The sequence below is a fragment of the Neocloeon triangulifer genome, unplaced genomic scaffold, assembly GCF_031216515.1.
Source record: "Neocloeon triangulifer isolate White Clay Creek 2 clone unplaced genomic scaffold, ASM3121651v1 ptg000017l, whole genome shotgun sequence".
NCBI lineage: Eukaryota > Metazoa > Arthropoda > Insecta > Ephemeroptera > Baetidae > Neocloeon > Neocloeon triangulifer.
This window is the reverse complement of record NW_026775559.1, coordinates 743,791-771,301: the sequence shown is the minus strand read 5'-3', so window position 1 is coordinate 771,301 and position 27,511 is coordinate 743,791. Positions and strand designations below refer to the sequence as shown.

At 39.3% G+C, this 27,511-nt stretch overlaps 2 protein-coding genes across 7 annotated transcripts in view; one reads left to right on the top strand and one right to left on the bottom strand.

Moving 5' to 3' along the window:
- The window catches only part of LOC132203289 (uncharacterized), a 48,195-nt gene extending 21,351 nt beyond the window's left edge, over nt 1-26,844 (top strand). Inside the window, exons 2-18 of the mRNA XM_059630949.1 lie at nt 5,392-5,496; nt 7,094-7,195; nt 7,289-7,393; nt 7,457-7,531; nt 7,881-15,119; nt 15,564-15,763; nt 16,232-18,773; nt 19,925-22,534; nt 22,927-23,195; nt 23,411-23,810; nt 23,896-24,012; nt 24,066-24,193; nt 24,291-24,670; nt 25,063-25,167; nt 25,522-25,630; nt 25,803-25,880; nt 25,936-26,844. Of these exons, the coding sequence (XP_059486932.1) occupies nt 5,392-5,496; nt 7,094-7,195; nt 7,289-7,393; nt 7,457-7,531; nt 7,881-15,119; nt 15,564-15,763; nt 16,232-18,773; nt 19,925-22,534; nt 22,927-23,195; nt 23,411-23,810; nt 23,896-24,012; nt 24,066-24,193; nt 24,291-24,670; nt 25,063-25,167; nt 25,522-25,630; nt 25,803-25,880; nt 25,936-25,974 (14,603 nt within the window). The 3' untranslated portion in view covers nt 25,975-26,844. The remainder of the gene's footprint in view (nt 1-5,391; nt 5,497-7,093; nt 7,196-7,288; nt 7,394-7,456; nt 7,532-7,880; nt 15,120-15,563; nt 15,764-16,231; nt 18,774-19,924; nt 22,535-22,926; nt 23,196-23,410; nt 23,811-23,895; nt 24,013-24,065; nt 24,194-24,290; nt 24,671-25,062; nt 25,168-25,521; nt 25,631-25,802; nt 25,881-25,935) is intronic.
- The window catches only part of LOC132203744 (fasciclin-1), a 91,413-nt gene extending 64,202 nt beyond the window's left edge, over nt 1-27,211 (bottom strand). For 4 of the 6 annotated variants that reach the window (XM_059631734.1, XM_059631737.1, XM_059631736.1 and 1 more), the window contains exon 1: nt 27,016-27,211. The gene's annotated coding sequence lies outside the window, so the exon portion shown is untranslated. The remainder of the gene's footprint in view (nt 1-27,015) is intronic. The other 2 variants (XM_059631738.1, XM_059631739.1) reach the window with 2 other exon arrangements.
- Nucleotides 27,212-27,511: the final 300 nt, after the last annotated feature.

Below are 27,511 nucleotides of genomic sequence, written 5' to 3'. Positions count from 1 at the left end.
AAAAGGCCGTTACAAACAATTAGCAAAATTATCTGCTTTCACCAAAACAACGTGAATGACAAGTGATATTGACGGGATTTTAAATGGAAATTGTTTTTTGCTCTTGGACAAAAGAAGCAATTTAGCTCTTCAGACGTCAAGTGGCAAAAAGTATTAACAAAAATTTGAGATGAAACACTGAAAGATTTGCAAGTTCATTCTTGTTGCAATATTCAAATAATTTTAATAAATAAATGGAATTTCATCTCTTTTTAAGATTTTTTTTTTTAAATATTTAACCAACTTCCGTGGGTATTTTTTAAGCTTTGAATGGTCCCCTGGTCTAGACATCGTCGCCTGCTGCGAGAGATCAGGAAGTTGGCGAGTTGCTGCTGGAAATACTGCTTTCGCCTCGCAATGCAATAAGTCATGTACCCCTGGGCCAATTATTACCAACCACTTAAACTTGTTGTTGCACACGGAGAGCGCATAATAGCACCTCCTTTTCTCAAAGGCCAAAATTTTAATCACTTTCACCTTTCTAAACTTATCGCACCTGATAAGTGGTGTGATAACAGCCTGGAAATTGAATTGTCACCGTGAAATTTAATTTATGCGAAAATATTAAATATTTAATTTGATTCCATAAATGCTGTTTATTTTACGATCAAAACAGAAATCTCTCGGCATTTCAAGAAAAAGTAAAAGTCCTCGGGCGTCATTAATCGCGCTCTTTAATTTCCAACACGATCAAAATGCACTTTCCTCACTTCATTAGCTAATAAACTCGCTGCCGGTTTTGGCCAAGAACGCGTGTGTCGCCAGGAGAAACTTTTACATTTTTTTATTATTTCCCTTATCAATCACAATTAGAACCCACGCAGGCAGCACGAAAATGTGTCGCTCCCACACAAAAATCGGTCGCGCAGAAACACTATAAGTTTTAAAATCAAATCATGCAAAACAAATGAACTTTGGAATTTTATTCTCCATCCATTCAAGTGCTGGAGAGAAAAATATCACCTTATGCACGAGGCTGGATGTTTTTTCTGTGGAAAGTAAATTATAAAGCTGAACTTTCATGAAACAAGTGAAGGGGAGCTGACATTTCATTTTTTTTTTAATAATTATCACAAAAGTTTAATAAAGCAATTAAATATTAATTTCACTAAAAATGAGATAAAAAAATTAATTGCCTCAAAAAGACCTCAAAGCAATTAAATTTCATAAATAGTAAAATGTTTTTTTTTATTAATCCATTGTTTGTTTTTCCAATTGTTACAAAACATGAAAACCTAATATTCATAATTATTCATTGTTAGAAAAAAATGGATTGTTGGACAAAAGAAACAAACACTAGCAAGAATTTTGCTGAAGTTTCCAAGATTTAAAAGACCCAATCCGCTACGCAGTGAGTTATTTTTATTTTTAAATTATAACTATTATAGTGAATTGATTTTCCAACGCATAAGAAATTTGCAAGTACAGGTTGAGCCACTCACGAAGTTGTGAGTAATCAAATTAGTTGGTAATAGAATTTCCGCACCTCCGGCAGGTGCGAATGGTACGTGTGTTGTCAAAGGTGAATATATTTTTTTTATCCTTCCCATTCTTGTCATTTATGGGTTAGGAGGTTAGGCGCAGAGATGAGAATGAGTGAGGCCCAGGCGCGGATGCTCTCACTATCGCGCATTGTCTGCCGCCGCATCCTCCGCGGCCGATTCTCCCACGCACTAAACTTTGACAAAACAAAAACAATAAAATAAAATTGAGGCGCCACAAACGTCAACACAACTCACAATTATTACATTGCAATGCACGCGATAAAGGCTGCTTTTGTTTGCAGTGAGTTTGCATTCCCAGTGTCGAACTTTTTTGCGCGAACGGTATTCGAATTTGCCGAGGGAATTATTTTGACCACCGGACACGTTTTCGAACAACTGTACTTCTTTTTCTTATGGGAGAGTTCCTTGAAACAAGGGGATTATGCAAATTATGTTTTCTTGAGTGAAATTTGTGTAACTTCCGATGGAGTTATAAGAAATGGGACTGCGTGCGTATGTGACTTTCAAATCATCTTGCAGAAGGTGATGAACTCGCCAAAATATCAAAATAATATGATGTACTCAATAGTATATGAGAGAAATAAAAAGGTCGCAAGAAAAAAAGGAACCTAGAAAATATAAATTTAAAAAAATTCCTTTTTTTATAATTTTATTTATATCGACTTGATTCGGACTAATATTTCAAAATGCCATCTTTTTTCTAAATAAATCATTTAAAACAAAATTGATGCATCAAATTACATCAAAAATTTGTTTGGGAGAAATGTAATTCATACACAAAATATTAGAAAAATAATAAACTCCAAAAGATACAACACTGCCAGAATACACAAATAATTTAAATTTAAAAACTTCAGCTACTTCTTTTCCTTGTACTTATATTTTGTATTAGATCTTTGGATTATAGTGATTATAATATTTCATTACTTTCATTACACAATAAAATGAATGAGTAAATTTTTAAAATAAATTATCTTATTAACTATCTAAAAAAAAAATACTACATTACAAACATTTTAAAATATTTAAAAGGCATTCAAAACATTTTCCCGCACATGACTTGCAAAATTTAAAAAAATGATAAATGAACTTTGCAGAGTATTAAATATGAAAAACAAATGCCCGTTGGCACAAGAAAGTAAACAATCAGTACTAAAAATGCAACTCCCATTCCCATCCTATCGTGCAACTGATCTAATCACAAAAGCGCGCGTTACAAAATAACTAGATCTGAATATATGAAACCTTATATTTATTTTCTTTTTCGCCCACGGCCGTGCAATCAAATGCAAATTGAACGTAGAAAGCAAACCAATCATTTCCTGGACAAACCCCTGTTATTGCCCTAGCGTTTAGTAGGCCAATTTGATCTTTTATCCCCGCCGCGTGTTTATCTTTCTTTTTTCGGAGAAAATAACCGTCTCAAGAGCAACCGCGTAATTAACGCGCGAATTATGAAAATTACGTCAGGCGGCTGCGGTTGAGGTAACTTTTATCTCTCCGACGTTATGCGCGCACTTTTTGGCCCAAATGCGTGCGAATTGGACGAAAAATTTACCCACGCCTTGAAAATAATCTGCAGAACGCAGAGTCATCCTTTAGAAGAAAGAAATAAAATTCCTCCAATTGTGTAACTGGACATTATGTGGTTTCTAGCAGTGTAGGTTATACAGATTATTAAAAAATAATAAACAAATAATATAAATTAGACACAATTAGATGTAATAATAATTTAAATTTAAAAAAGCAGTGGATATCAGCTGAAATTTGAATTTGTCGTGGAAAAAAAATGTTTTTGGGTGAATTTTTATTTTTAATATTTCAAATCTCATTTTAATTCAATGAAAAAAGGAGAAAATTGGATATATATTTTAAATGAAAGAAGAACAGAAATGGTTAGTTAACAAAAGTAAATTAAAATTATAGACGGTATACTAATTATTTATAAAATTTTAAATTTTAAGGGTTGGCAAATCATTAAAATTGAGAGAAAGTTGAGCTTTATGAAATTAATTCTAGCTCATCTGCTGAAGGATGATTGACTTGCGTGCGTTATCTCATTGCGTAAGATTGAACTCGTAAATCAATTAAAATGTTTAAACTCTGTATTTGAAACTGCGGCATAATTATTCCAACCTTTTGTGTTTGTTGGGTTAAGAAACAATCTTTCTTTTTCTCCTCTCTCACATTCCTGCCGCATTTTGTAATTAATTGCGCACTTATTTTTTTTTCAAAAGAGCGTGCGACGAGGAAAGCCACTTATGAAACGGCGTACAGCACATTTTTCAAAGAGAGGAGGAATTATAATGGTATGTCGGTCAGCAGCATCATCAAAGGAGCGAATTTCAATTGAAAGGGTGCGCACGCGAATGTAGGCCGCGCCGCGGAAATACCTGCCTTGCTCTGCACCTGTCCGCCACTCGCAGGCGCAAAATTGCCTCTGCGGGCAGCCGCCGCATGACAATGCCTCGCTAATTGTCTGCCTGACCCATTCTGACTGCCGGCAAATCGCGAAATATCCGCGCCTGATTTATCGCCCATTATTCCTTTGAGGAGAAAAAAAATTGGGAACGAGAAAGCAAGAAGAGAAGATGTTTGGCGGACGAGACGAATTGCAAAACAAGCAAGGTGGTTTCTCTCCACTTCATTTTATGTAAAATTTATACGCAGGTGAAAATAAGAAGTGGCCAGGATGTTAATACCGTTTATATGTGAAATTTCAATCAATTTTTTTCTTACTAAATCATCAAAAGAGAGAAATTACAATACTAAAATGTCATTTTGCAAGGCAGCTTCAAATGAAAGTAATGCTTAAATTTTTTGATAATGAGAACAATTTATAATGAATAAGAGTAAAACTAAATAAAACCTTTTAAAAATGAATTTAAAAAAATTAGTAAAAAATCATTATTAATAGAAAAATTAAATCTTACAACTTTAAATTAAATTACACAAATTGGTAAGAAAACAATTTTCTGTTATTTCGATCTTTTAAAATAATAATTATATCTTAGCTCCACTATCATTATTTATTTTTATACATACATTTCATTTACTTCAATCTATGCATATTTTATCTTATGAAAATTATATTTCATATGTTTAAAACAAAAGTGGAAGACTTTTGGCATTTTTGTCAACATCAGATATTAAATTAAGATTTGTTTGTTAACTCCAAAGATAAGCATTATTTATTGAATTTTGAATAGCCAATTTATCTCAGAATAGAAATCAGCATTGACGCTGCATTCAATCTTTTGTTTCCTTCCAAAATCGAGACAAAAGCAACTTTACTCATGTTGATGAAATCAAACAAAGTTGGCATTTAAGACTTTTAATAACTTCAATCGAATCATCATCATTTCTAACCTTTTGGCGCCGATTCACATAATAATCGTCAGCAGCCGCATGACTGGAAAACAGTCCCGTCCCTTTCATTCTTTCGCCGTCACGACTATATATACATTTGCAGTCGAGGAAGAAAATTTTGCTCCCGCGCCTCTCGGCGATGCTCATCCAAAAGTGTTACAAAGGCCTGTGACCTTTTCGCCGGTCGGGTCACCGCGCCATCTGCGCTGGATTTCACTTCTCCGCCAAGAAGCGGGCAAAATTATTTATATGAAATTTTTTTTAAGAGAGACAAGTTTATCTTCCTTGTTTGTCAGATAAACCGCAATGAGCCCCGAGGCGCGCGTAACGAGCAACAATAAAGCTGTTTTTATTCATTTATTGTTATTTTTTTTTTTTTAATTTCGGACAAACTGCACAATTTTTTGATTCTGAAATTGAGCATGGTGTTTTGCTCGGTCAGCCGGCGCTAATGGCAACTTTGTCTTTTTTGTTGCAGAGTGTGAGAGAGGATTCGTAGCATGTAGGTCGGGCGAGCCTGAATGTGTGAAGACTGCTCAAGTGAACGACGGAACCATAGACTGCAGCGATGGGAGTGATGAAGGTAATTGCCGAGAGGACGCGCGAGAGAGGCTTGCATTTCGAGGATGTGAGCGATTGTAAAAGTAAATAGTGGTGCGAATTAATGAGGCTAAGAGCTGTACGAACGCGCGTCACGTCTGAAAATAGTGCTAACAATAAGAGTCTCAGAGACAATCACAAGAGTTAAGAAAGAAAGATGATTCATATTAAATGGGATGAATTAAAGTGGTAGTGTAGATTGAATTCTCACTGAGTGAGTGGTGAGTGAGCTTCTACCCATTCTTGAATTATTATTCTTGTTTATTCGTCTAAATTGTTTACATTCAATTGTTGAAAACAATTTATTTGAAAAAAAGAATAAAGTTTGAAATAATGAATAAATAATGTTTTTTTATACTGACAAAATAAATTTAAATTGAATTAAACAGAGAAATCATTCTTAAATATTTATAAACTTTGTATTTTAATACAAATATTAGTTAATTCATTGGTGAGAAAAAAATACAAGAATATAAATTATTAATTCAAATTTGGTTCAAATTTTAGACCAGCAGTTTTGCAAGTTTTCTTGTTAGTTTCATAATAAGTTAAATGCCGCTCTTTTTTTTCTGGTTCGGCAGTTCCAAAATTAAATCGATCGTCCACGATTTCTCCATAAGAAGCAATTTGGCAAATCACCATTTAATTTCGTGTGTCATTGAGCAAGCGAATGCTCGCGTGCGAGCGCAGCATCCTTTGATATTTTAACAATTTGAACGATGCTCTTTACGTTGAGCAAGCGGAGATGATTGTGCACCAGATCTGTGAAATTATGGCGACCTTTGAAAAGAAGTCTCGAGAACGTGACTGTATCGAGCCGATAAATCATCTCGCATCTCATATTGAGACGTCAGATTAGATACAAAGAGATCGCATTGTTCCCTTTGATAGGCAAAATAAATAATTAGCCCATCCGCACGTTTTGACAATCAATCACCAATAAAATTAATTTGGGCAGTAAAGTTTAAAAAATAAATTATTTTATCACGCTGAACGCACTGGAGCGGAGATAGTTGCGTTAATTTGGCTGCTCTGCGGTCCAAATAAATTTTTCCCGAGGAATGCAGTAAATCTCGGTAGTGTCCAGCAGCGGTCCGTTAGATACACACGCCTTAGCGCTCGGGGCCTTTGGAGCGTTCAACTGCCGCTTCCGCGTGAGGGCCACTTTTGATCATCTCGCTTTGTCAGATTTATTTTGTGTGTCCACCGCACTAATGAGGCCTCCGGATCGGAAACACGGCCGCAACCACACACAATATAATAATTCATTCCTGACTGAGAAAAAGAGGTTTTGAGTCTCGTCACATGAAAAATTCCATTCATTACGGCAGCATCCTCTTTTCTCGCTTGACTCGGAATTGATGACCCTCCGCGTGAGCCCCGGGCTCATAAAAATAAAGAAACAGTAACCATCCCAACAATGGCCCACATGCAAATCCAGTATTAAATACTGTGTGCCTCGCCCCTTTCATGGAGAACGTAGGCAGCCTGCGAAACTCACGTGCTCTCACAGTTGCCTACGGTTGTTATAAATTCTTAAGAAAGTAATTTTAATTTTTTTGCTTGGTTTTTTTTCACAGGGTGCAATGAAGGAAGTTTTGTCTGTAGGAACAAAAAGCAGTGCATAGAGAAGAGCAAAGTGCAGGATGGCGTTGCTGACTGCAAGGATGGCTCTGACGAAGGTACGCATATTAATTAATACAAAATATTTAAGTAATAAATAAATTAAATAAATAAATGAATTTAAAATGTTCCTAATTTAAATTTTTCTATAGAGTGCAAGCCTCTTCAGCACCGCTGCGTCTGTCCTCCGTTTAGGTGCGTCGAGGCTGAGAACCTCAAAGACGGCATCAAGGATTGTGAAGACGGTTCGGATGAAAGTAATTAAAGAAATTATATATATTTTTTTACAAATATTTAAATTTTTTAAATTATGGTTGCAGTTGAAGTTACAACTGCTGACTGCAAGAATTTGGTCAACAGCACTTCGCTCAAAAGACCGAAACGCAGAGCATCAGGTAGGGTGTCGACTTTAAAATATTTCTCTCTTTCTCGGATTCAAAACAAGGGTAAAAAATCCTTCTTGAGACTGTCAGTTTATTATATTCCAAATTATTATTTTTCTCTTTCAACAATGTACAAAGTTGAAAATTTTGGTAAAATATCTCTTCCTTTCTCTTTCTGCAAACCTTCTTCCAACTCTGTCCTTTATTTTATTTTAAATTTGTGTTTTTTTGTCTCTTTTTCATGTACGTGTTCTTCCTTCGCTGTTCGCCTCGAAAACGCCACTCGAACACCAATTATTAATCCACCCACACAAACACTTAACACAAACACACGAAATGTATAAATTTTTACATAAATTAGATGTGAGCACGCGAGTTGACGGCCCCGTCACCACGTCAATGTTTCTGGGCGCCGAAATTCTGCCTAGCGAGCACAAGAACCGTCCAACTGGTCTGTTGACCTCCACGGTCAACACGTTCATCCAGCAGGGCACGACCACTGAGTTCGCAACCAAGGTTTTTGGCACTCACGTGGATGGCCACTATGCCAAGATTGTCAGCACCAGCTCCAGGGTCTTCTTTGCAGTGCCATCGGCCGCCGCCGGTGACGCCCTCGGAGTTCTGAAACCAACCGGCCTCATTTCCAGCGTCACCGCGACCAAAGTGTCCGGACTGGTCACCACCCTGATCACCACCGACTACTACAGGACCTATATTGACGGAACCTACGCCCAGTTGGTGTCAAGCTACTCCAGGGTGGTTGAACCATCAATTCACACTGTCCTCGCCACCAAGGCTTACGGGTCCATCGCTTCGGGACAAATTTATCCCACGGCCGTGCACGACTCCAAGCAGTCAGTGATCGAGGTTTCGCCAGTTAATTTCAAAAATGATAACCAGATTTCGCCGAGCAAGTCGTCCAGCATTGTTAGGGCGACGGCCTACGGAGACCTGGAAAAGACAAACACCAGGGTCACGTTCTCCAGCAGCCAGCAGTCTGCCGAGGACGAGAGCGATAATTTCATCAACAAAATAAAGAAGTTTGATGGCTTCAAAATTAGCAAGCCCAAGAGCAATTTGCCCACGTACACCATTTCTCATTATGGTGCTGACCTGCTCGATGACACCACTGAGACCATTGTTAACGTGGACAAGAGCGTAGAAGCCTATGTAAATGGAAAGAAGCGAGATAACAAAAACTTCTCCAATTCCTCCAGGCCGAGAAACATCAAGGGTTTTAAAAATTTCAATGTCATTCACAGCAAGGACGATTTGCACTCTGTTGAGTCGGGCATGCCAACAGTGACTTATGTTGGTTTTGATGATTTCACCACAACGGTGCACAACACAGTCATCGTGTTCATGCCGCACTCCAAAGCACATGTCCACGCCACCAAGGCTGCGATTCCAAATTTGAAAATCACCAGTTTGTCTGAAATTATTGTCCCGACCGTCAGCAGCAAGTTAGCAGAGTCGCGAAACAGCCTGTTTAATAAACCAAGAACATACATTTCAAATAATTACATTTCTGCTACTCGCACTTACAACCAAATCGCTCCATCGTCGGTTATTTCATCTTTCAATAGAAAGGAAAAAGAGCTGAATGCTGAAGTTAAGCCTGCTGTTGAGCCTGAAATTAAGCAAAAGTCAAAGAAGATTGATCTGGAGTCGAGCAAAAGCTCTGCCGAAGCTGCTGCTTCTGATTTAATGACTTCCTTGGGAATTGAGCCTTCAATTGCCAGCATTGAAATCAGCTCGGAAATCATGAGCGAGTCGAGCATTTTGATGCCCACAGAGTCCATTGAGTTTGCAACTAAGTCTGTTACGAAATCCGCTGAGCCTGAAATTGCCACTGTGACCACGGAAGAGACGCCCAAGACCACTGAGCCTTTGGAGACCACCACTGAAGGAATGAGCACCACTCAGCAACAAATTGTTGAGAATGAGGATTCCAGTGAAAATCTCGTTCCGAATGAAAGAAAAATTAGTTCTCAGCCAGGAGAGCAGATTTTGGTTGAAAATAACAGCCTCAATAGCAGTAGTTCAAGCAGCTCAATCCAGTACGTGACAAAGGTCATTCCAAACACAATTTTCCGCACCTTTACATATTTCACCACTTTCTTCATTCCAAATGGAGAACAAACTTCGACCTCTATTAAATCAAATGAAGTTACCAGCACTGAAATTAAACTTTCTACCAGCCTGGTTGACATTAGAGAAATATTGGCCACCGCGATTGCTCAGCAAATTAACCCATCTTCAACTTATTCTATCACACCTTCTGCTTCCGTAGAAATTACCACAGAGTCTGAACTGGAAACCACAAATAACACACCTGAAGTGACAATGACCGAAACCATGACTTCTGAAAATGAAGTAATCACAACTGGACCAACAACTCCAATGCCCGATCCGGACGAAGAGGAAATTGAACTTTTGCTAAAAACTCAATTTACAACTTACACGTATCTGACCACTTATTTCCAAGATAAAACGTCCAGCATTTCAAGCAGAGAGGAGGTCGTCACAAATGTGATTACTTCTACTTTAGACAAAAATGCAGTTTTCACTGACCCTGCTGTTGCTGGTTTGTTGAACAGAGTTGAAGGCATCTTTGATTCTAACAGCATTGCTCCAACATCTGTTGGTATTGGGCGGCCGACTGAAGATATTTATAAAGATTTGCATGATGCCGATGTTCAGCCGACTGCCAGAATAGCCCCTGAAAACTTAGTTTCTTCGACGGTCGTAGATGAGACTGATGACCTGATTAAGACCTACTACACAACTTACACTTACTTTACGACACTCTTTGCCGACGGCGAAACAACCATCAATAGCCGAACTGAGGTGTATTCCAATATTGTGTCACCAAGCAGTCTTGCTTCAAGTATTCGGCCAACAGAAGTAGACAGCACCATTGTTCCGACACTCGAGGTGAAGGCTACCAATGTCGTGGCAGCACTTGATGAGGAGTATGCAAAGAAATATACCACGATGAGGGCTAAAGACCCAAGTAACAATGAAGCACCGGAAAAGCCAGCATTTGACCTGGAGCCGATTAAGGTCAGCATCCCAGTGCAGAAGGTAGCAGTAGAGTTTGTGCCAGAAAATATCCCCCCAAAGGAGGAACCTGCTCAAGAAAAAAATAAAACTTTAGAGTCGAAAGAACTTGATTTGCACGAAAGCATAAAAACAGAAATGTTTGACATTCCTGCTAATTCTGTGAAAGCTGATTTGGATGATCTGGAAATAAAAAACGAAGATAATTTAGTGCCTGGAGTCGAGGTTGCAAATCTCGATGATCAGATAAGTCTGGAAAGCAGTACAGATATTGAGCCTTCGCCTTCATTACTCCTGCAGACGAGTTATACGACATTTACATATTTCACTACTCTTTATAAGGGACAAACATCTGAAATTGTTAGCAGGCTCGAAACTGTGACAAATGTTGTTACTGAAACAGTTAAGCCAAATGAGTCAACAATTACGCAAGAGGTTAAGCCTTCAGAGGTTTTTAACGACTTGTCTTCAGCTGACTCTAGTGAAATATACCCAATAACTTTCTTCACAACATTCACCTACTGGACCACCGCTTTCAAGGATGGATCGACCACAGTTACCAGCAGAGAGGAAACAGTCTCTAACGTTGTTACTCCTACTAAGCAGCTTGAAGAAAGCATTAAGAGCACCAAAGTTCAAGATGCACCAGCAATAATTATAACTCCTACACCTGCGGAAATTGAGCCAACGACCTTTTACACTACTTACACCTATTACACAACATCATACATTGGTGAGAGCACAGTTGTAAAGAGCAGGCTAGAAACAGAAACTAATATTGTCACACCAACGCCCGTTGATAACGCTCTGATTCCTACTCAAATCGGCAGAGCAATTGGAAGTTCACCTCCTGTTGAGCAATTGGTTGAGAAATCTAAGGTAGATGAGCAAGAATCTCTGCCCACAGGTGTAACCCTAGCAGCTAAGACAATAGACGGAAAAAAAGCTGCAAAAGCTACAGAATCTGATGGCAGTGAAGATCAAAAAGAAAAAGGTAGTTCACAAATTGTTACACCAGAACTTGGTTCAACCACACCACCAATTGCATCTCAAACACAACCAACTGGTGTTGTTTCACGAAATGTTGGCAGCATAGTTGATGTTGATGGAATAACAACAACGTATTATGAAACAAAGGCTATTGGAACTTATATTGGAAACTTGTATGCCCAGGTTGTAGAAAGCACAACGTCTGTAAACATAGACACGGAGCGAACTCCAGAACCATCCGTTGCATCTAGGACTGGACTAGTGAGATTAATTGAAGGCTCAATCATAAAAGATTCGACAACCACTGCTTATGAATCTAGAGTGGTTGGAACAATTGTGGATGGATTTTATGCCCAGATAATTGAAAGTTCATCAAGCATCATTACGGCAACGCCAACTATCACGACAGTTGAGCCAACTGCAACTCTTGAACCTTCCCACGTTGATGACGAAAAGCATGAAAAAGCTGAGGAGGACACTAAAAATAAAAAGCTCGGCTTCCCTAGGAAGAATACATTGACTCCCGTTATAAGACCTTTTGCTGGTACAAGGAGCCGACCCACATTCCAGCCAAAAAAGCCACCACCAAGTCCGACAACAATTACAAGGAATTCTCTAACCCCAACAATTACGGCTACTCCTGCCTCATCTAGCAATTCTGAAAGTTCTGCTAACAGATACAGGTTTAATCAAAGACGCCAAAGCAGTGCTAACCAACTCACAATAGAAGTGAAACCAACCAGTACTCGCAAATTCCAACGTGGCAGAAGTACTTCTGCTTCTGGTGGTTTCAATCCATCGCAATCCTCGACTTTTAACCCATCTACTGGTAGAAGGTCAACTGGAAGGGTGCAGCCAACAGCCTCGTCCACTTTCGGTAGCTCATCTCGGCGAACGGGTAGTTTCAACACTCGCACGTTTGCTTCTTCTGGACGTCCCAACACAGCTTTTGCTTCGTCATCGGTGTTCCCAGGAAGCTCGAGGTCAAGAATAAGGCCAACATCATCTCTTCCTTTCTTTACTAGAGCTTCATCCACTTTGACAACCCCTGATCCAGAAATTCATGCAAACACACTTAGTGAATCCGACGTAACTGATGATGATGTGGCGCAAACTAAAATAACTGAAACTACCAGACACGAACAACATAATACAGTGACCGAAGCGACGTTATTTAAGAGGCCTTTACCTTTCAAACAACGAACCAGGCCTCTTACTTCAAGGTCTGGTACGACAACTACTGCAGCGCCACCAAAAACTACTTCATCAGCAAGGAAGTTTACTCCCAGGAAAATAACTGTTGCGGACAATAACATAAACGAAGAAAATCAACCGCAGAGAATCACTAGGCCTACTTCTCGCCCCCTCCTCTTCAAGCAAAGACCCACAAGCAATCTCTTCCCTCCTCGCCAGCTTTTCAAAAGACCTAGTGAAGATAAAGTTCAGACCGAACAACCAGTAAAACACGATGACGTAGAGGAATCCGAAGAAACTGATAGTGACTTTGAACAATCTGAGCAGGTTACGAAATCTGTGGCAAAAAATGATCCGCGCCAAATTGTGATAAAACCATTTTCTCTCCGCAGAAGAAGCAAGAGAGAATCCAAAGTAGAGCCAATGGTGAATATGACTGCAAAAGCTTTTGTGAGACCATTGAGCACTGATGTATTGAGGCGCATTAAGAGACAATCTACATCAACGTATGGCTCGTTCAGTTCGCGACGTCGTCCTTCTGCGCCTACGCCTGCTCCAAAGAAATCATCTCCTGAGTATGAATATGTGTATGAGTATGTTGATTATGATGAACCGGCAACACCAAAGCCAACTTACACAAACACAAGAACAAGGGGTCGATCAAATTTTAAACCTCCAGCAAAATCTGAAGTAACGGCTTCCGTCAGTCCTAAAATTCGACCCACTTCCACATCCAGGCAGTCACCGTTTACACTGACCAACAACCAGAAATCTCAAGACAGATATTCTCAAGCAACTCCTGCACCTCTAACGAGCAGGTCAAGCTTCCGTCGACCTACGACTACAAACACTAGATCACGAACAACTGACACAAGAAGCGAAAGCAAATTGAGAGCACCGAGACCTAGAACAATTGATAGCACACCAACAAGGAGTTCTAACAGAAGATACAATTCAGTAACTACCACACCAAGGAGACAAACGTCTAGAGGTAGATATAGAAATGATTACGACAGCAACGAAAATCAATATATCACGCCCGCTTTTGACGGAACTATTACTGTTACTCACAAAGTTCCGACTGAAGTTACTATCCCAGTAATTAATGGAAAATTCACTGAATATAAACAAGTCATTAGGAATACACCAAGCACCCAAGTTGTTGGCCCGAAGGAATACAGCTCAACAGAGTACGGTGGAAGTACTGTTTTTATCCTAAACAATGAAGTCACAGCCACACCAGCTCCTGGAGTTACCGAGGTAACGCAATTCATTCTAAAAGAGCATCCTACCACAAGCGTAACATTCACACCAACAACAATTAGAGGAAGGAAAACTTCATTTTCGCACATTGTGCCCAGCACTGCTTACGAAGTGGAACCAATTGTTAATACAATAAACGATGCAATTCCAAGCGCTCCCCTTGCCAATCTTCTTTTGTCTCAACTTTTGCTAGGGAACTTTGGTCTGCAGCAAAATATCAACCCTCTGCTGGCTTTGAACCAACCGCAAGTTCAAGCGACACCAACCACTGAATTTAAGACAAGGTCAACAACATACGTTACTACAATCACAGATTTGAAATCGACTGTTCTGCCTATTACTTTGAGAGGGAAGGCCATCATGACCACAATTATTAATAGCAAGGAAGATGTTATCACAGCAACCGAATATATCACGGACACCATTGTTGTCACGCCGACGCAAAATCCCACAAACCAATTCAACTCCCTCTTGCTTCCCGCTCTCCTGCAAGCACAATTGCAGCAGCCCGCCCAGCCTAATCCACTGTTGCTTCAACAGGCGCAACTTCTTCAGCAACAACAGAAATTCCTCCAACCTCAAAAAATCCAAAAGGAGAAAATTGAGGAGGAAGAAAACTTAAGCATCGAAGATGATGAGCAAAAAAGCTCTGAATTTGAAGTGATCAGCAAAGAAGAAATTAGTCATGCTAAACCAGTGGTCAAAGCCACTAAGGCACCCAAAATTCACAAAAATATTGCACCCGAAAAGCACACCAGCGTCGTCACCATTTACGTCTCGGGCAAAAACCCTGGTGATTTTAGCACAGTGCTTTCAACTATTGTGACTGAAGGAGCAAGTGTTGTTAAACGTGAGGCAATTTCACCGCCTACCTTGGAAGTGAAACCTTCAGCAGATGTTCAAACAGAAAATTTCCCAGTTATGGACGATTTCAATTTGTATGTTATGTCAGCCTACAATGACATTGAGGGCAGCGAGCTTAGCAGCGGAAGGTATGAGACTCAGAGCCTAGAGAGCATTTTGGGCGACGTCACCAAACATTACCATTCTTCAAATGGAAACAACCAATACTCAACAGTCTCAACTCTAAATTAAGTTAAATAGCTCCCTAATAATGTGTTAGTGCCCAGAACTGGCTGTAAAATATGAAATATATTTAGTTCTAATATTAAGAATCTACTGTAAATAATGCCACAATATTCTATGCAAAATTATGTTAAAGTTAAGAATTTTACACAATTTGTGATATAAACTAATGTTTTGTGGACAACATCAAACATGCACACATAAACATTAAACACTTACCCAAGAAAGCAATTATCGAAAACTGGCGACCGACGTGATTTTCAAAGGTAAAAATAATGGTTGTTAATATTTTTTGCACGTATATATTTTTCAAAAAACTTGTATATAACATAAAATTTATTACACAGTATCTTACTTAGTTCAGATGAAATATTATTTAAATTATAATTCAAATAGTTTTAAAAACGTAATGACATTGATATATTAACAAATTAAAATTTAATTGCAGATGTTGATTTCAACCCCGAAGAAGCGCGGATGAATTTGGCAACACGAATAATGAGCAACGGCGTCGAGGTTATTGTGGCTGACAGATCAACTAATCAAGGAGAAAATTTAAGAATAGCGCCTACCTCTGTAATTGCGGTGATGACAGCACCTAGTACAATTACGGAAGAAATGCTTAGCAAAATGCCAGCTGGACAACAAGTAATTTTTTTAATAATTGTTTTTTACTAGATCATAAAATTTAAGAATTAAAAATCTGCAACAACAATATGTTAGTGTGAAAATTCACTTACGAGTAAAAATGAAGAAAACGATTTTGATTTTACAATGAAATTTCCTTAAACACAAACAGATTTACCAGTCTCTATTCCGGTCTGAAACAATTTTGAAGAGCAAGAGAAATATAAAATAAATTAAGTAACGCTTTACAACTATTAAAAAATGTAAAACTTAAATAACCACAAATTTAAATTACCAACCTAAGTAAATCATAAACACACCTATTACTCGCTTTGTAAACAGTGCGTTTGCGTATGAAATGTAAAAGGCTATTATTGTATTAACAAAAAAGTTTTTTTTTTTTTGTGTGTTACGCTCCCTTTCTTCTATTTTGTGCTCGTAGATTCCTCTTCAATCAACTAATCTGAACATTTTTATTTATTATTTCAGGCGCAGTTTCTTTCGTCAATCAAGTCACAGAACGCGCATTTGTTGGTCTACAAGCAGCCTACAACTTACGTATATTTGAAAAGCAAAGTAAAAAATGGAAAAACGACAACCCTTACCACAGAGGAAGTAATTACAAATACCATTACGAAAGCAACCCACGATATTTCTGCCACTCCAACTATCGAAGCCATTCACTCAACAGTCTTGGCAAATTTTGATGACGCCATTTATGAAACAAAAGCTATTAAGACAACTTATACATATTTCAACACCCTGGTTGATGACGAAGTACCCATAGTTGTAACCTCCAAACAAACAATCGCAAACACAGTCACCAGGCTGCAGGAGACGATTGAATTGCAGCCCTCTGAGCAAATGTTTGACTCTAACACTTATTATAGCACGCACACGTTTACAAAAACTTTGGATGGCGATGAGCAAAAAGTAACTTCCAAGCAGAAAAACATCGTGACGCAAGTTATAGTAACTGAAGCTCCCTCATTCCTGGTCAAACCTTCAAAGTCTTCTAAAATAAATCCTACAGCCACTACTGATATTGTTAAAACTTATTTCGTAACTTACACATATTTGAACACCTATTTGGAGAATGGAAGCACTGTAATCAAAACAAATATTGCCACTTCATCTGATATGGTAACAGAGAAATTCTACAGAAACCAAGTGCGCGCAACTTTGCCCGAGTCTATTAAAATCACGGCTGAAATTGGTATTGCACCTTCCGCAACAGTTGCGCCTTCAGATTCGATCAAAGTATACGCCACTAAAACCTATCTGACCACATTTACATATTTTACAACTTTTTTGGAGGGCAACAAAACGGTGACCAGCTCCAACTCGAGGGTTACCTACAGTGTCCAAACTGAACCAATCACCGCAGGATTGGACTCTGCCTACCTTGATTCCATTCGCAGCTCTTTTGCAGCACAAAGTTCGAGGAAACCGATTACTACCACAGTCATTTTGGCCGGCGAAGCGCTTGAAATTACTGCAGTTCAGCCCTCATCAACGAGAGAGACAATTATAACTTCAACATCCCTCGTTCCTTCCTCCATTGAGAGCGTCGTGACTGCCTCGACTCTGAATTTCATTCAGGATAGCATTACAAAACCTACCACATCAGTTTATGAAAAACTCACTTCTATCCGTCCAGCTTCAACAAAAAACACGGACACACCTGAATATTTGCTGAGTAATTTAAAAAATAGTGCAAGTGCCACAAAGAATGAGCAGCTCACTTCTACCATTGCTGTCCCAACTCTACAAAATGATGAAGACATAATTACAACCAGCAAGCCTATCAAGAAAAGGAAACCCAAACCGGCTAAGAAAAATCCAAATAAAGACAAGCCGGAAGTTGGAAATGAAGACGAGACAGAGGAGGATGATTACGACTATGAGCAAGATTTAAAAGTCGCTGCCGATTTGACAAATGCTGAGTCACAAGTTGCGTCTGAATTTGGAGTAAATAATTTATTGAACATTGGCCAAAATAGCATCAATGCTATAAATGCATTAAAACCAGTCTTTAATGCAGTGGCTGGATTAATATCAACTAATTTTGGCAAGAAATCTGACACACCAATACCTCCTCAGCAATCAAAGCCTTCTCAGTCGCAACCAGCACATCGAGTGCCACCTATTTATCCTGAATTTTTGCAACCAAAAACTCCAAATAAACCAATCGTTGCATCAAATCCAGTTTATATTCCAGTGAGAGATTTGGCAACTGCCAATTCTCATTTGGCCTCTGAAAAACACATTCCTGGAATTGCCGAAAGTGTTCGACCCGATTTGCCTTTGGAGGATAATGACAAATCAGGAAGTGCGTGGATCGACAGTCTTCCCATTCAAGGAGTAGTAGATGAGAGGATCCCTTTGATGGAGAGGCCAGGTTCATCGCAAATTGTTCTCGGAAAGCACCAGCAGCCTGATATACCAATTTTGCAAGACGGAATTTCAATTCAGCCCGGTCAAATAATCACCGCTAATTCTGATGTAATTGTTGGAAGGCCGTCAGTTCTGGGCACAAGACCGCACAGGCCAGTGCCTCCACCACCTCCTCCTCAAACTCATTCTAACAGGCGACCAGGAAGACCAGAATTGCATGTGCATCACAATGATGTACAGCATATTGTGCACCACAAGCAGCCACAAGTTGTTCTTCCTCACCATTCACCGGCAAAACACTCACAATCAAATGTTGCAATTGGCATGAAACCACCACCGTTCCCTCCTCAAAATCCATTCTTGGGAAATAATAAGAACAGAGTGCGGCCAAACCCTCCGCATAATCTGCCAACTCCTGACTTGCCGGGCGAAAGACCACAAATTATTGTTCATCCTTCCAATGTTAAAAACAATATTGACAGAAACACCATTGGTCTCAGCCACACAGTGCGCCCTTCAAAGCCCTTAATGATTGACGGAGGTCCAACTTTCTACCCTGGTGACTCAAACGAGCCAATTATAAGTGAACCGATTCCTCTGCCCGAGCCAGGATTTGTAGCTGGTTCAAGTATTGGTAAGTAAAAATTAATTTTTCCCCTTCATTATTAAAAAATATAATTAAAAGTATTTCGAAAATTGTAGGAGAAATTATTTGAATAATTTTTACTTTATTGATCACGATTTCATTTCAAATTATGAATGATGTGATCAAAAATTTTTTTTATAGATCTGATCACTTTGTTATGGATTGAAAAAATTAGCAATATTCAATTTTATAATTTATTTTATACGTAAAATTTATAAACTTCCAGGAGACAATTTGCAACAATAACATTTTTTATTTTATTTGTGAGTTAATTAACATTTTAACAATATATTACCTGACAAAATTGATAGTTGAAAACAATTTGGAGCCGCACCCTCTTTTTATTGGATCTATTAAAAAAAAAAAAAAAAACGAAATTTTGTAGTAGAAATTCACGATCCTAATGATTTGAATTTGAAGCCGACTTTTCCTCGACGTGTTTTGTGATTACTTTATTGTTAAAAGAAAACTGTATCCTGCTCGACATGTTTTGGCTGAAATTTGCAGCCTTAATTAAAAATCAAAATAGTATCAATACATAAATTGATTTTATATAAGTTTTCATCATATTATGAATTTTTAGAGAAATTCTTATCATATAAAATTTCCTATTAATTTGTTTCTAAAATGAAACTTTCATTTTTGCAAATATTTTTACATTAAATATGAAAATTACATTCGTAAAAATATTTTCAAAAATCTTTGTTGAATTTTAGGAAAAAATTAAATGGTGAAAAAATTGTTATGAAAAGAATTTTTCTAAAAATTGATTATTTGATGAACATAATTTATAAAATTAATTTATATACTAATTTTCTTCAAAATAATTCACAGCTCATGAATTATGGCTTCAGTTCGCAGCCAAAATATGTAGAACAGGATATTGATTTTCCAAAAATATAAAAATGTATTCTTCTCCTGTTAAGTCGTACACATGTTGTGTTTAATAAAATTTTCTAATCTAAAAAAAAAAATATAAACCACTTAAAAAACTTATCGACTTTAAATTCAAATCACCGTAAAAGAGGGGATTCTTGATTTTAGCTGATTGTATTAAAAAGTTACATTTGAAGTCTCAATTCAGAAGTTTTATAAAAAAAAAATTGTAGCTGATTATATATGTTAATTTGATTTTGCAGGCTTGGGAGATTCTTACAGTCATGGAGATGAAGGCCACATTATCAGGGGAACTATTGGAGAACCACCTGCTAGGCCTCAACAGCTCGGCTTTGACGAGTCCTCGCTCAACCCACAACTTCCTGGTGCCGTCGTCCTAGATAATCCTGAAACCATGCCCGTTTTGCAACCGGGGGCAAAGGTGAACGTCCCGGTTACATTTGGGGGAGCACAGCATCCACCGGTGTATCGTGACCAGCCTCCCCGACTGCCATCACCGCCCCAAAAAGATGTGCGTATTCCACCATTCCGGCCTCCACCTCAGTTCGAAGACACGATTTGGCCGGGTCAAGTGCAACATCACATTTTGGACTCGCGCCCTGGCCAAAATATCCATCACATTCCAATTGTTGCTAGGCCGGTTAAAGTGGCACCAAATATTCCCCTCCATCAAAATCCAAAAGAACCACGACCTCAAATCAATCAACAACAAATTTACCAGCAACAACAAAACTATCAACAACAGCAACAATACCATCAGCAGCTGCAGCAAAACAACCAACATGAACCACCCCGTCAGCAACAGCGTCCCAATAGAAATGATCAAACGCCTATTGACATGCTCCCTCCACCTGAACCACCAAAATACCCAGAACAGCCGCAAATTGTTGTTCATGGACACAATGGTGGTCATCAACACGTTCCTGCGCAAGAATCTCAAAATTTGTCACCTCAAACGCCAACACACCAAACCGAAGATGTCATTTTCAGTCCAAATGCAAATGACTGGGACAGTTCAAATGAACCAGTCGGCTCTGAGGGTGAGGAGGACGGAGAAGTTATTCAGGAAACTGAGAACAGGCCGCTGCTGCCAAATGAAGTTTCACAAGAAGCTACAACAAAGAGGCCCATTAGATATGAAACCACCACAATTGAGCACCAGCCCCCTTCAAGAGATGTGCCTAATCGTGGCAATAACAGGCCAAGTTTTGAACAATCAGGAGGCCAGATTGAATTTGTCCGGCCTGGAATTGTTGACGATGTGGCGCGAGCTCCTCCAAAATATAACATTGGGCAAAATATTGACTCTATTTCACAAACTAGAAGTACTCCAAGACCATTCTTTGGAAAGCGGCCTTCCACCGAAATGCAGCCACCTGCACCTGTGCGAGACCAAGAAGTTCTTCCGCCTACAATTCCAGTTGAGAACTCGAGACCAAATCCTGGAAATTCACAAAATCCGCGGTTCCCTGTGGTCGATATAAAATTGCAGGACCCGCAGAGTAAGCATCCTTACCAGTACGAATTGCCAGAAGATTTCCAGCCGCCACCACCACCGTCATCTTCGGCTCGGCCACCACCTTCCTCTTCTGCAAGGCCCTCTTCCAGACCCTCCTCTTCAATCAGACCGCCACCTTCGTCAAGCAGGCCACTTATTTCAAGAGTGCCGTCAACCTCAATGCGTCCTCCACCTGTACGGGACAGCGTGTCCAGTGGCACCTCATTGAATGTACCTCCTATTCAAAGTTTTGAAAACGTCACAGAAACCAGAATACCTGCCAGACCAACGTTGAGGCCTAAACCAACGAGGCCAACCGTCACCAGGCCATCTCGTCTGCCACCAAGCCGATTGCCACCTGAAATTTTGGAACCACCGGCACCACCCGCATACAACCCTGAAATCGAATCTTCGATCATTGAGCCAGAAGTGGTCATCACCACTGTCACAACTGAGAGTCAGGAGTACTCTGATGACTACGACGAGGAAAGCATTTTTATAAAACCGACAAGAACCGTTACTGTTTTCGAAACAGTCACTACTACCAGGCCACAGCGAGTGCGCACCTCAGTAAGGACAGTCATTCGGCCAACAAGTGTGTACCAACCGACATCCGCAATCGAGCAGTACGAGGAGCCATCCAGTTCCAATGTCCAACCAACCGCCACCAACATTTTAGTTGCCGGTGTTTTCAACAACCGTCCGAGGGTGCCAAACAAGCCCTACTCAAATATTGCAAGAAACGCCACTGAAAGATATGTTGTTAAGCCGGTGACCTCGGTTATCACCTTGCCCACTAGACCTTCCACCAGGTACATCACTCAAACTGAAACGCTGACTATAACAGCAACCGAAACAACGGTACTCAGCAGCCGCGGCCAGCCCTACACGAAAACGGTGGTGGTCACGCAGACCGAGTCGCCGAGGACCGTAGTGTCCACAATAGTGGGCACTGTGACAGAAATCCACACGATTGACCCTAGCACAATCACCACCACGATTTCGGCCACCGTATCCACAAAGCACGTTGAGGTCACCACGACCCTATACCAGCCGCCGTACGACAGCTACCCGTCCTTCACCATCAGACCAATCGGTGATTTGGCGCCACATCCATCCAATGGTGACGACGACGACACCGTACTCACCATTGATGAGACTGACAATGATGTCAAAAAGGCTGCACCGGTCGTTCCAGTGGTGGTGGACGCAGACCTGTCCAATGGAGACTCGAATGCGTGCGAGCCTGAGTGCAAGGTGACCAAGAACGAGATGTGCAAGGAGTACGACGGTGGATTGCGCTGCGTTTGCAGACCTGGATTTGCAAGAACGTTCTTTGATAGTCCTTGCACACGTAAGCGAAAGAATTAATATTAAATAATTAAACAAATAGTTTAAATATAAATTAACTGCATTCTCAATTTTTTATAAACTTAATTAAATTGTTAGTGTATAGAAATAATCACAAGTACCAAAGGACTGTTGAATAAATTTTCATTTTCCAATTTTATATATATAATATAATTTCTTGTATGATTACAATATTTTTTTCCGTGATGTAAATTGAATGTAGTCTAAACTTCAATGCAGATTTTAAAATGAAACATCTGAATCTTCATGATTATAATTTCATGATAGTACATTAACCAACAACCATATTTTATAATAATTTTGTTTTTAATTTTCTTTACATAACTTCCTACTTTCATAAATTTCATAATTTTTAAAGTTAAATTTTATTTTCAGCGACATACACCTTCCAAATGAGAATGCTGCTGGACAGCCTCAAAGGAAAGAAGCTCACATACAAACCAACTTTGAACAATGAAGAGAGCAACGATTACAAATCTCTTTCCATGGAGGCTAAAGACGGCATTCGCAGAACAGCAATGCGTTCTGAATTGCGAGATGTGTACCAGGGAGTCCAAGTCACTGGATTTGAGCCTGCCAGGGTGGAGGAAGCGATTGACAATAACGAGGACGAAGACAGTGTCTATGTCAATTTCTACGTCCAGGTAAAAAAGAATAATACATAATTTTTATTAATTTTGAATTTTTCAAATACAGCTGAAAATAAATAAGTGTAAAACAGTATAATTAAATTATCTACCTTTTGTCCAACATTTTTTTTTTTTAAATTTATTTCAACAATTGAATGCAAAGCATTTATTTGTAACAATTTGGAAAAACCAAAACAAAAATTATTATTAAAATATTTTTTAACTTATAGCTCTCTGAAAATATTGATGAGAGCGACCTGGAGGAGAGATTCAAGCAGTCCCTGATGAAAACCAACTTCAGCCTGGGCGGCACTGAAATGTATGCAGCTCGAGAAACGCGCTTAGCCTCCTCGGACTTTGATGAGTGCAGCAGCGATCAATTCAACGACTGCTCGAAGGACGCCGAGTGCTTTAACTTCAAAGGCACGTACACGTGTAGCTGCAAGGAAGGTTTCACAGACATGTCACCGAGTACCAAGTACCCTGGCCGAGAGTGCACTTCCGATATACTTGGATGCGCCAAGTGCAACTACCACGGCACCTGTCTCCCTTCGAGACCAGGCGACAACAGGGTCTACTGTGACTGCTTCCAGTGGTACGCAGGACAGACCTGCTATATCAACCTCAAAGGTAAAACAAAGTTAATAAATAAAATTTAATGAGGAAATTTAGTATATCTAAAATTTTTAAATGATTTAAAATTTTAATTTTGCAGTTTTGCTGATCGCCCTGTTAACTCTTGGAACGGTTATGCTCCTCACTCTGGTAATGTGTTCTGTCCTGACTTGCATGAGAAAAAAGCAGCCTCAAGCTCCTGGCAACCAAAGAGCTGGTAGTTTATATCAACTTAAAAAAAAAATATGCAACTAAATAAAATTTTCATAGGTTTTATGAGGTACAGAGGCAATGCAGGTCAAATGAGAGGCACCTTGGACAAAACTGCAATGATCCAGGATACAAGCAGTGAGAGCAGTGTTGATGGAAATGCTATGCAATACGTAGCCAACTCAATGGTAATTTTCATTCAAAAATGAATTTATTTATTTTATGAACTTAAAATTTGAAAAAAATTATAAGTTTTCTATCAATAATATATTTTGAATTGTTTAGCGTCCGTCTGGATCGCGTGGAGGAAAGGGCGAGGCCGGCGTGGCTCCGAGTGAGGGCAGCTACGTGATGGAGAAGGACCGTTCGTTGACGGTGATGATCCCGCGCGCCAAGTACCGCCCCGTCCAGTCGACGTCGGTGTTGTCAACCTTCGCGCCCCCCGGTCCTGCGGCTGGCGGCAGCAATGAGCAAAAACTGCTCAACTACCTGGAGGGAGGTTCGCAGGAGAAGCGCAAGGGCTCGTCCGAGCGAAAGCAGTCGGCCGGGGCTTTGGTGTCCGCCGGCTTCGAAGTGTCCGCTCACGTGAGTCGCCACGCCGGCGCCGACCACATGACCCTAGTCAGCCAACGCTCGGGGCGCACCACCCTGCGCACCGCCAACAGGTCTGTATTGCAAAGCGGCTGGGTCGCTCATTCGGGTTCACAAACTGCTTCACTAATTCAGTATTAATCAGCAGTGCAGGTTTTTATTTGTTGTTGGAATATTTGCTTGAGATAAATTCGGATAACTGACTTTTTGTTTGACTAATGACTGACTGAAATTTTTTAATCATTTTTCGGTGGTAGATTTTAAATCAGTTTGAATGCATCTTTTGAAAAAATAAAATTTGCATGACTTTTGAATAAATTATTTTAGCTTATTTAATTTGTTTATAACTACTAGATTTTTTCTATCTGCGATTCAATCAATTAATTAATTAAACGCTGACGTTTGAGTGACTTAAGAGACCCACTGACCTACGTAGAATTTTGAATTAATGAAATGTGCATTACAGTGATATCGAGAGTGCCGTGATCACGAACCGCACCGATCAGATGGCGGCAGTGATCGCCGACTACAGGCGTACAACCGCCCCCACCCCACCCCCAATGCCCCCAGTGTAAGGCCCTCACTTCCTTCACTTTTTTCAGCACCTCTCTCTGAAATATTCACTTCTGATCACTTTCCTATGTGAAAACTTTCACCGCAAATTTCCTTCACTAGTCAGCAATTTTTATAGAATTTTTTTTTTAGGAATTTTTTTTCCAAAAAGCTTTATTAGTGCTTATTTATTTAGTAGTATATAGTTTTTCCGGTTGTTAACAGTACGGTGTTGATAAATTTATGAATTAACAAGAAATCATGATTGGGTGGCGGACTTTCTGCTCTTTTTGTTTCTTTCCTAATCTGTGACGCAGTCTCTGCGCGCGACAATGCGCAACGAGCTGATGGTTGTGTCTATTTGCTTCTGCAGAACCATGTCCGAGGCCAGGTCGTACGACGAGACGCTCGTCCAGCCGGCTCAACGCAGCAGACACAACTGCAGCACTTATGGCTCAAAGCCCGGGTCGTCCAGGCACGACGTAAGTGCAGCAGAGTTGAACTGATAATAATTTCGATCATTTTTTAATTAATTGTAAATTATTTTGTCCACTTCTTGCAATTTATATGAAAATGGAAATTTAGTTGATATTATAATTATCAAATTTCCTTTCAAAATAATATCAAATTAATAACATTTACTTTAAATTATAGGAGGGCCAAACGATGGCTGAAAGAGACATCGGCTCAACATTTATGATGCCCCAGTCACACCTTTATAAACCCGCAAGAGTATGAACAGAAATTGAAAATAATTGAAATAAAACTAATTAAAAAAAATGTTTAGAGAGAGGGAAGCGAAGCCTCCAACTTTGACTCACTGTGAACGCCGCTTGTACATAAGCAAGGAGGAGGTCAAATTTGGGAGCAGCTCTTTTCTTCCGAGGACTGAGAAACACGACGAGAGAAGACTGTGACCTTGTGCGCACCGCCTTCTTTGATGAAAATCACGAATTAAATAACTTATTTGCTCAGGAACACTGCAAAGACAGTATCACAAAATGCTGCCCAAGTGCGCGAGAAAAGACGTGTACGAAGCAGTGTGAAATACGAAAAGTGTGCTCATATAAAATAATTTATGACAGAAAGCGAATATGTGACAATTAATTGCTAATTAATCAATCGCCGTTGCCAATGGAGAGAGCGAGTGAGCAAATCCTCGCGCTCCCGCCCCTTGAGTGTTTAAGTCTATCTAGATTTTAATGAGAAAAATAATATATTATGTTGTAAATAATATAATTTTAACTGATGTGTAGCACGCAATTAACTCGAAATTTTAGGGCAATTCCGAGCAATGATCCAGGCAATTCTCCTAAAATTTTGACTTTAATTAGATTTTATAATATTTTTATATCGCGCTTCAACGAACAAACAACCACACACAAAGTGAAAAGGGCCGAAGACGCGCCCTTCGACTCAATGACCACAGGTATTTATTGACACGCGGCCGCTCTTCGCAGCTGAGATTTCACTATCTTTCTTTACTCTTGTTACTTCCGTGAAACTGCGAATAACTGAGAGATGCAGCCGAGAAAATGTGTGTAAAACAATATAATTATGCAACTACCTATGTATGATTTCTGCAGAAAAGCAGCCTGATAACGCCAATATCGAATAGAAAAATCAATAACATTTTGCATGTAAGCGAGCGAAATAAAAAGCATAATAATTCTATGGTTGTTATAAAATTCATGCTGTCTTATTTTTCTTAATTCCCGCTCAAATTATTTACAATTCATTTCAGGCTTGAATAACTTTTCGGCTATTTATTATTTTGTAAATGAAGAAATCGTAAAAAATATTGATTTTGAGCTATACATTTTTCGCAAAAGTAATAAAAATCACAAAAATGACGCAGATTACTTACGTGATGTTGTTTTGCGTGTTTGTAAACAAATTTTTGGACCGATCCTTGCTCTTGTTCGTCGCCGTCTCAGCTAATAAACGAGCATTCAGCGGCATTCTCTGGGTCGAGGACTCTCGTTTCACAAATCTGCACACTAAAATCCGACTGCACTTGTACTGTAGAGCAAAAAAATCACCGCAGTTCCAACCACAACACCACAATTCAAGCATGCCATGCCGCAGACTGGCGCCTCAGCTGATTTCTCCCTTCTCATCAAGCCGTGCGCACGCTTCCAGATCCAGTGGGGATGCAAGGATACTTTTTCCATCGGCGCGAAAACTTTCCCAGTTCTTCTGCGAGTACATTATTTTCATTTTTATATATAAAATATTTTATTCATGAATATATGTTTATTTATAATTTCAAATACATTTATTATTTAAAAAAAAAATCATTATTATCCTTTCTATATCTTATTAGTTTGTTAACTAAAAGAAGACGATGTGAAAAATAACTA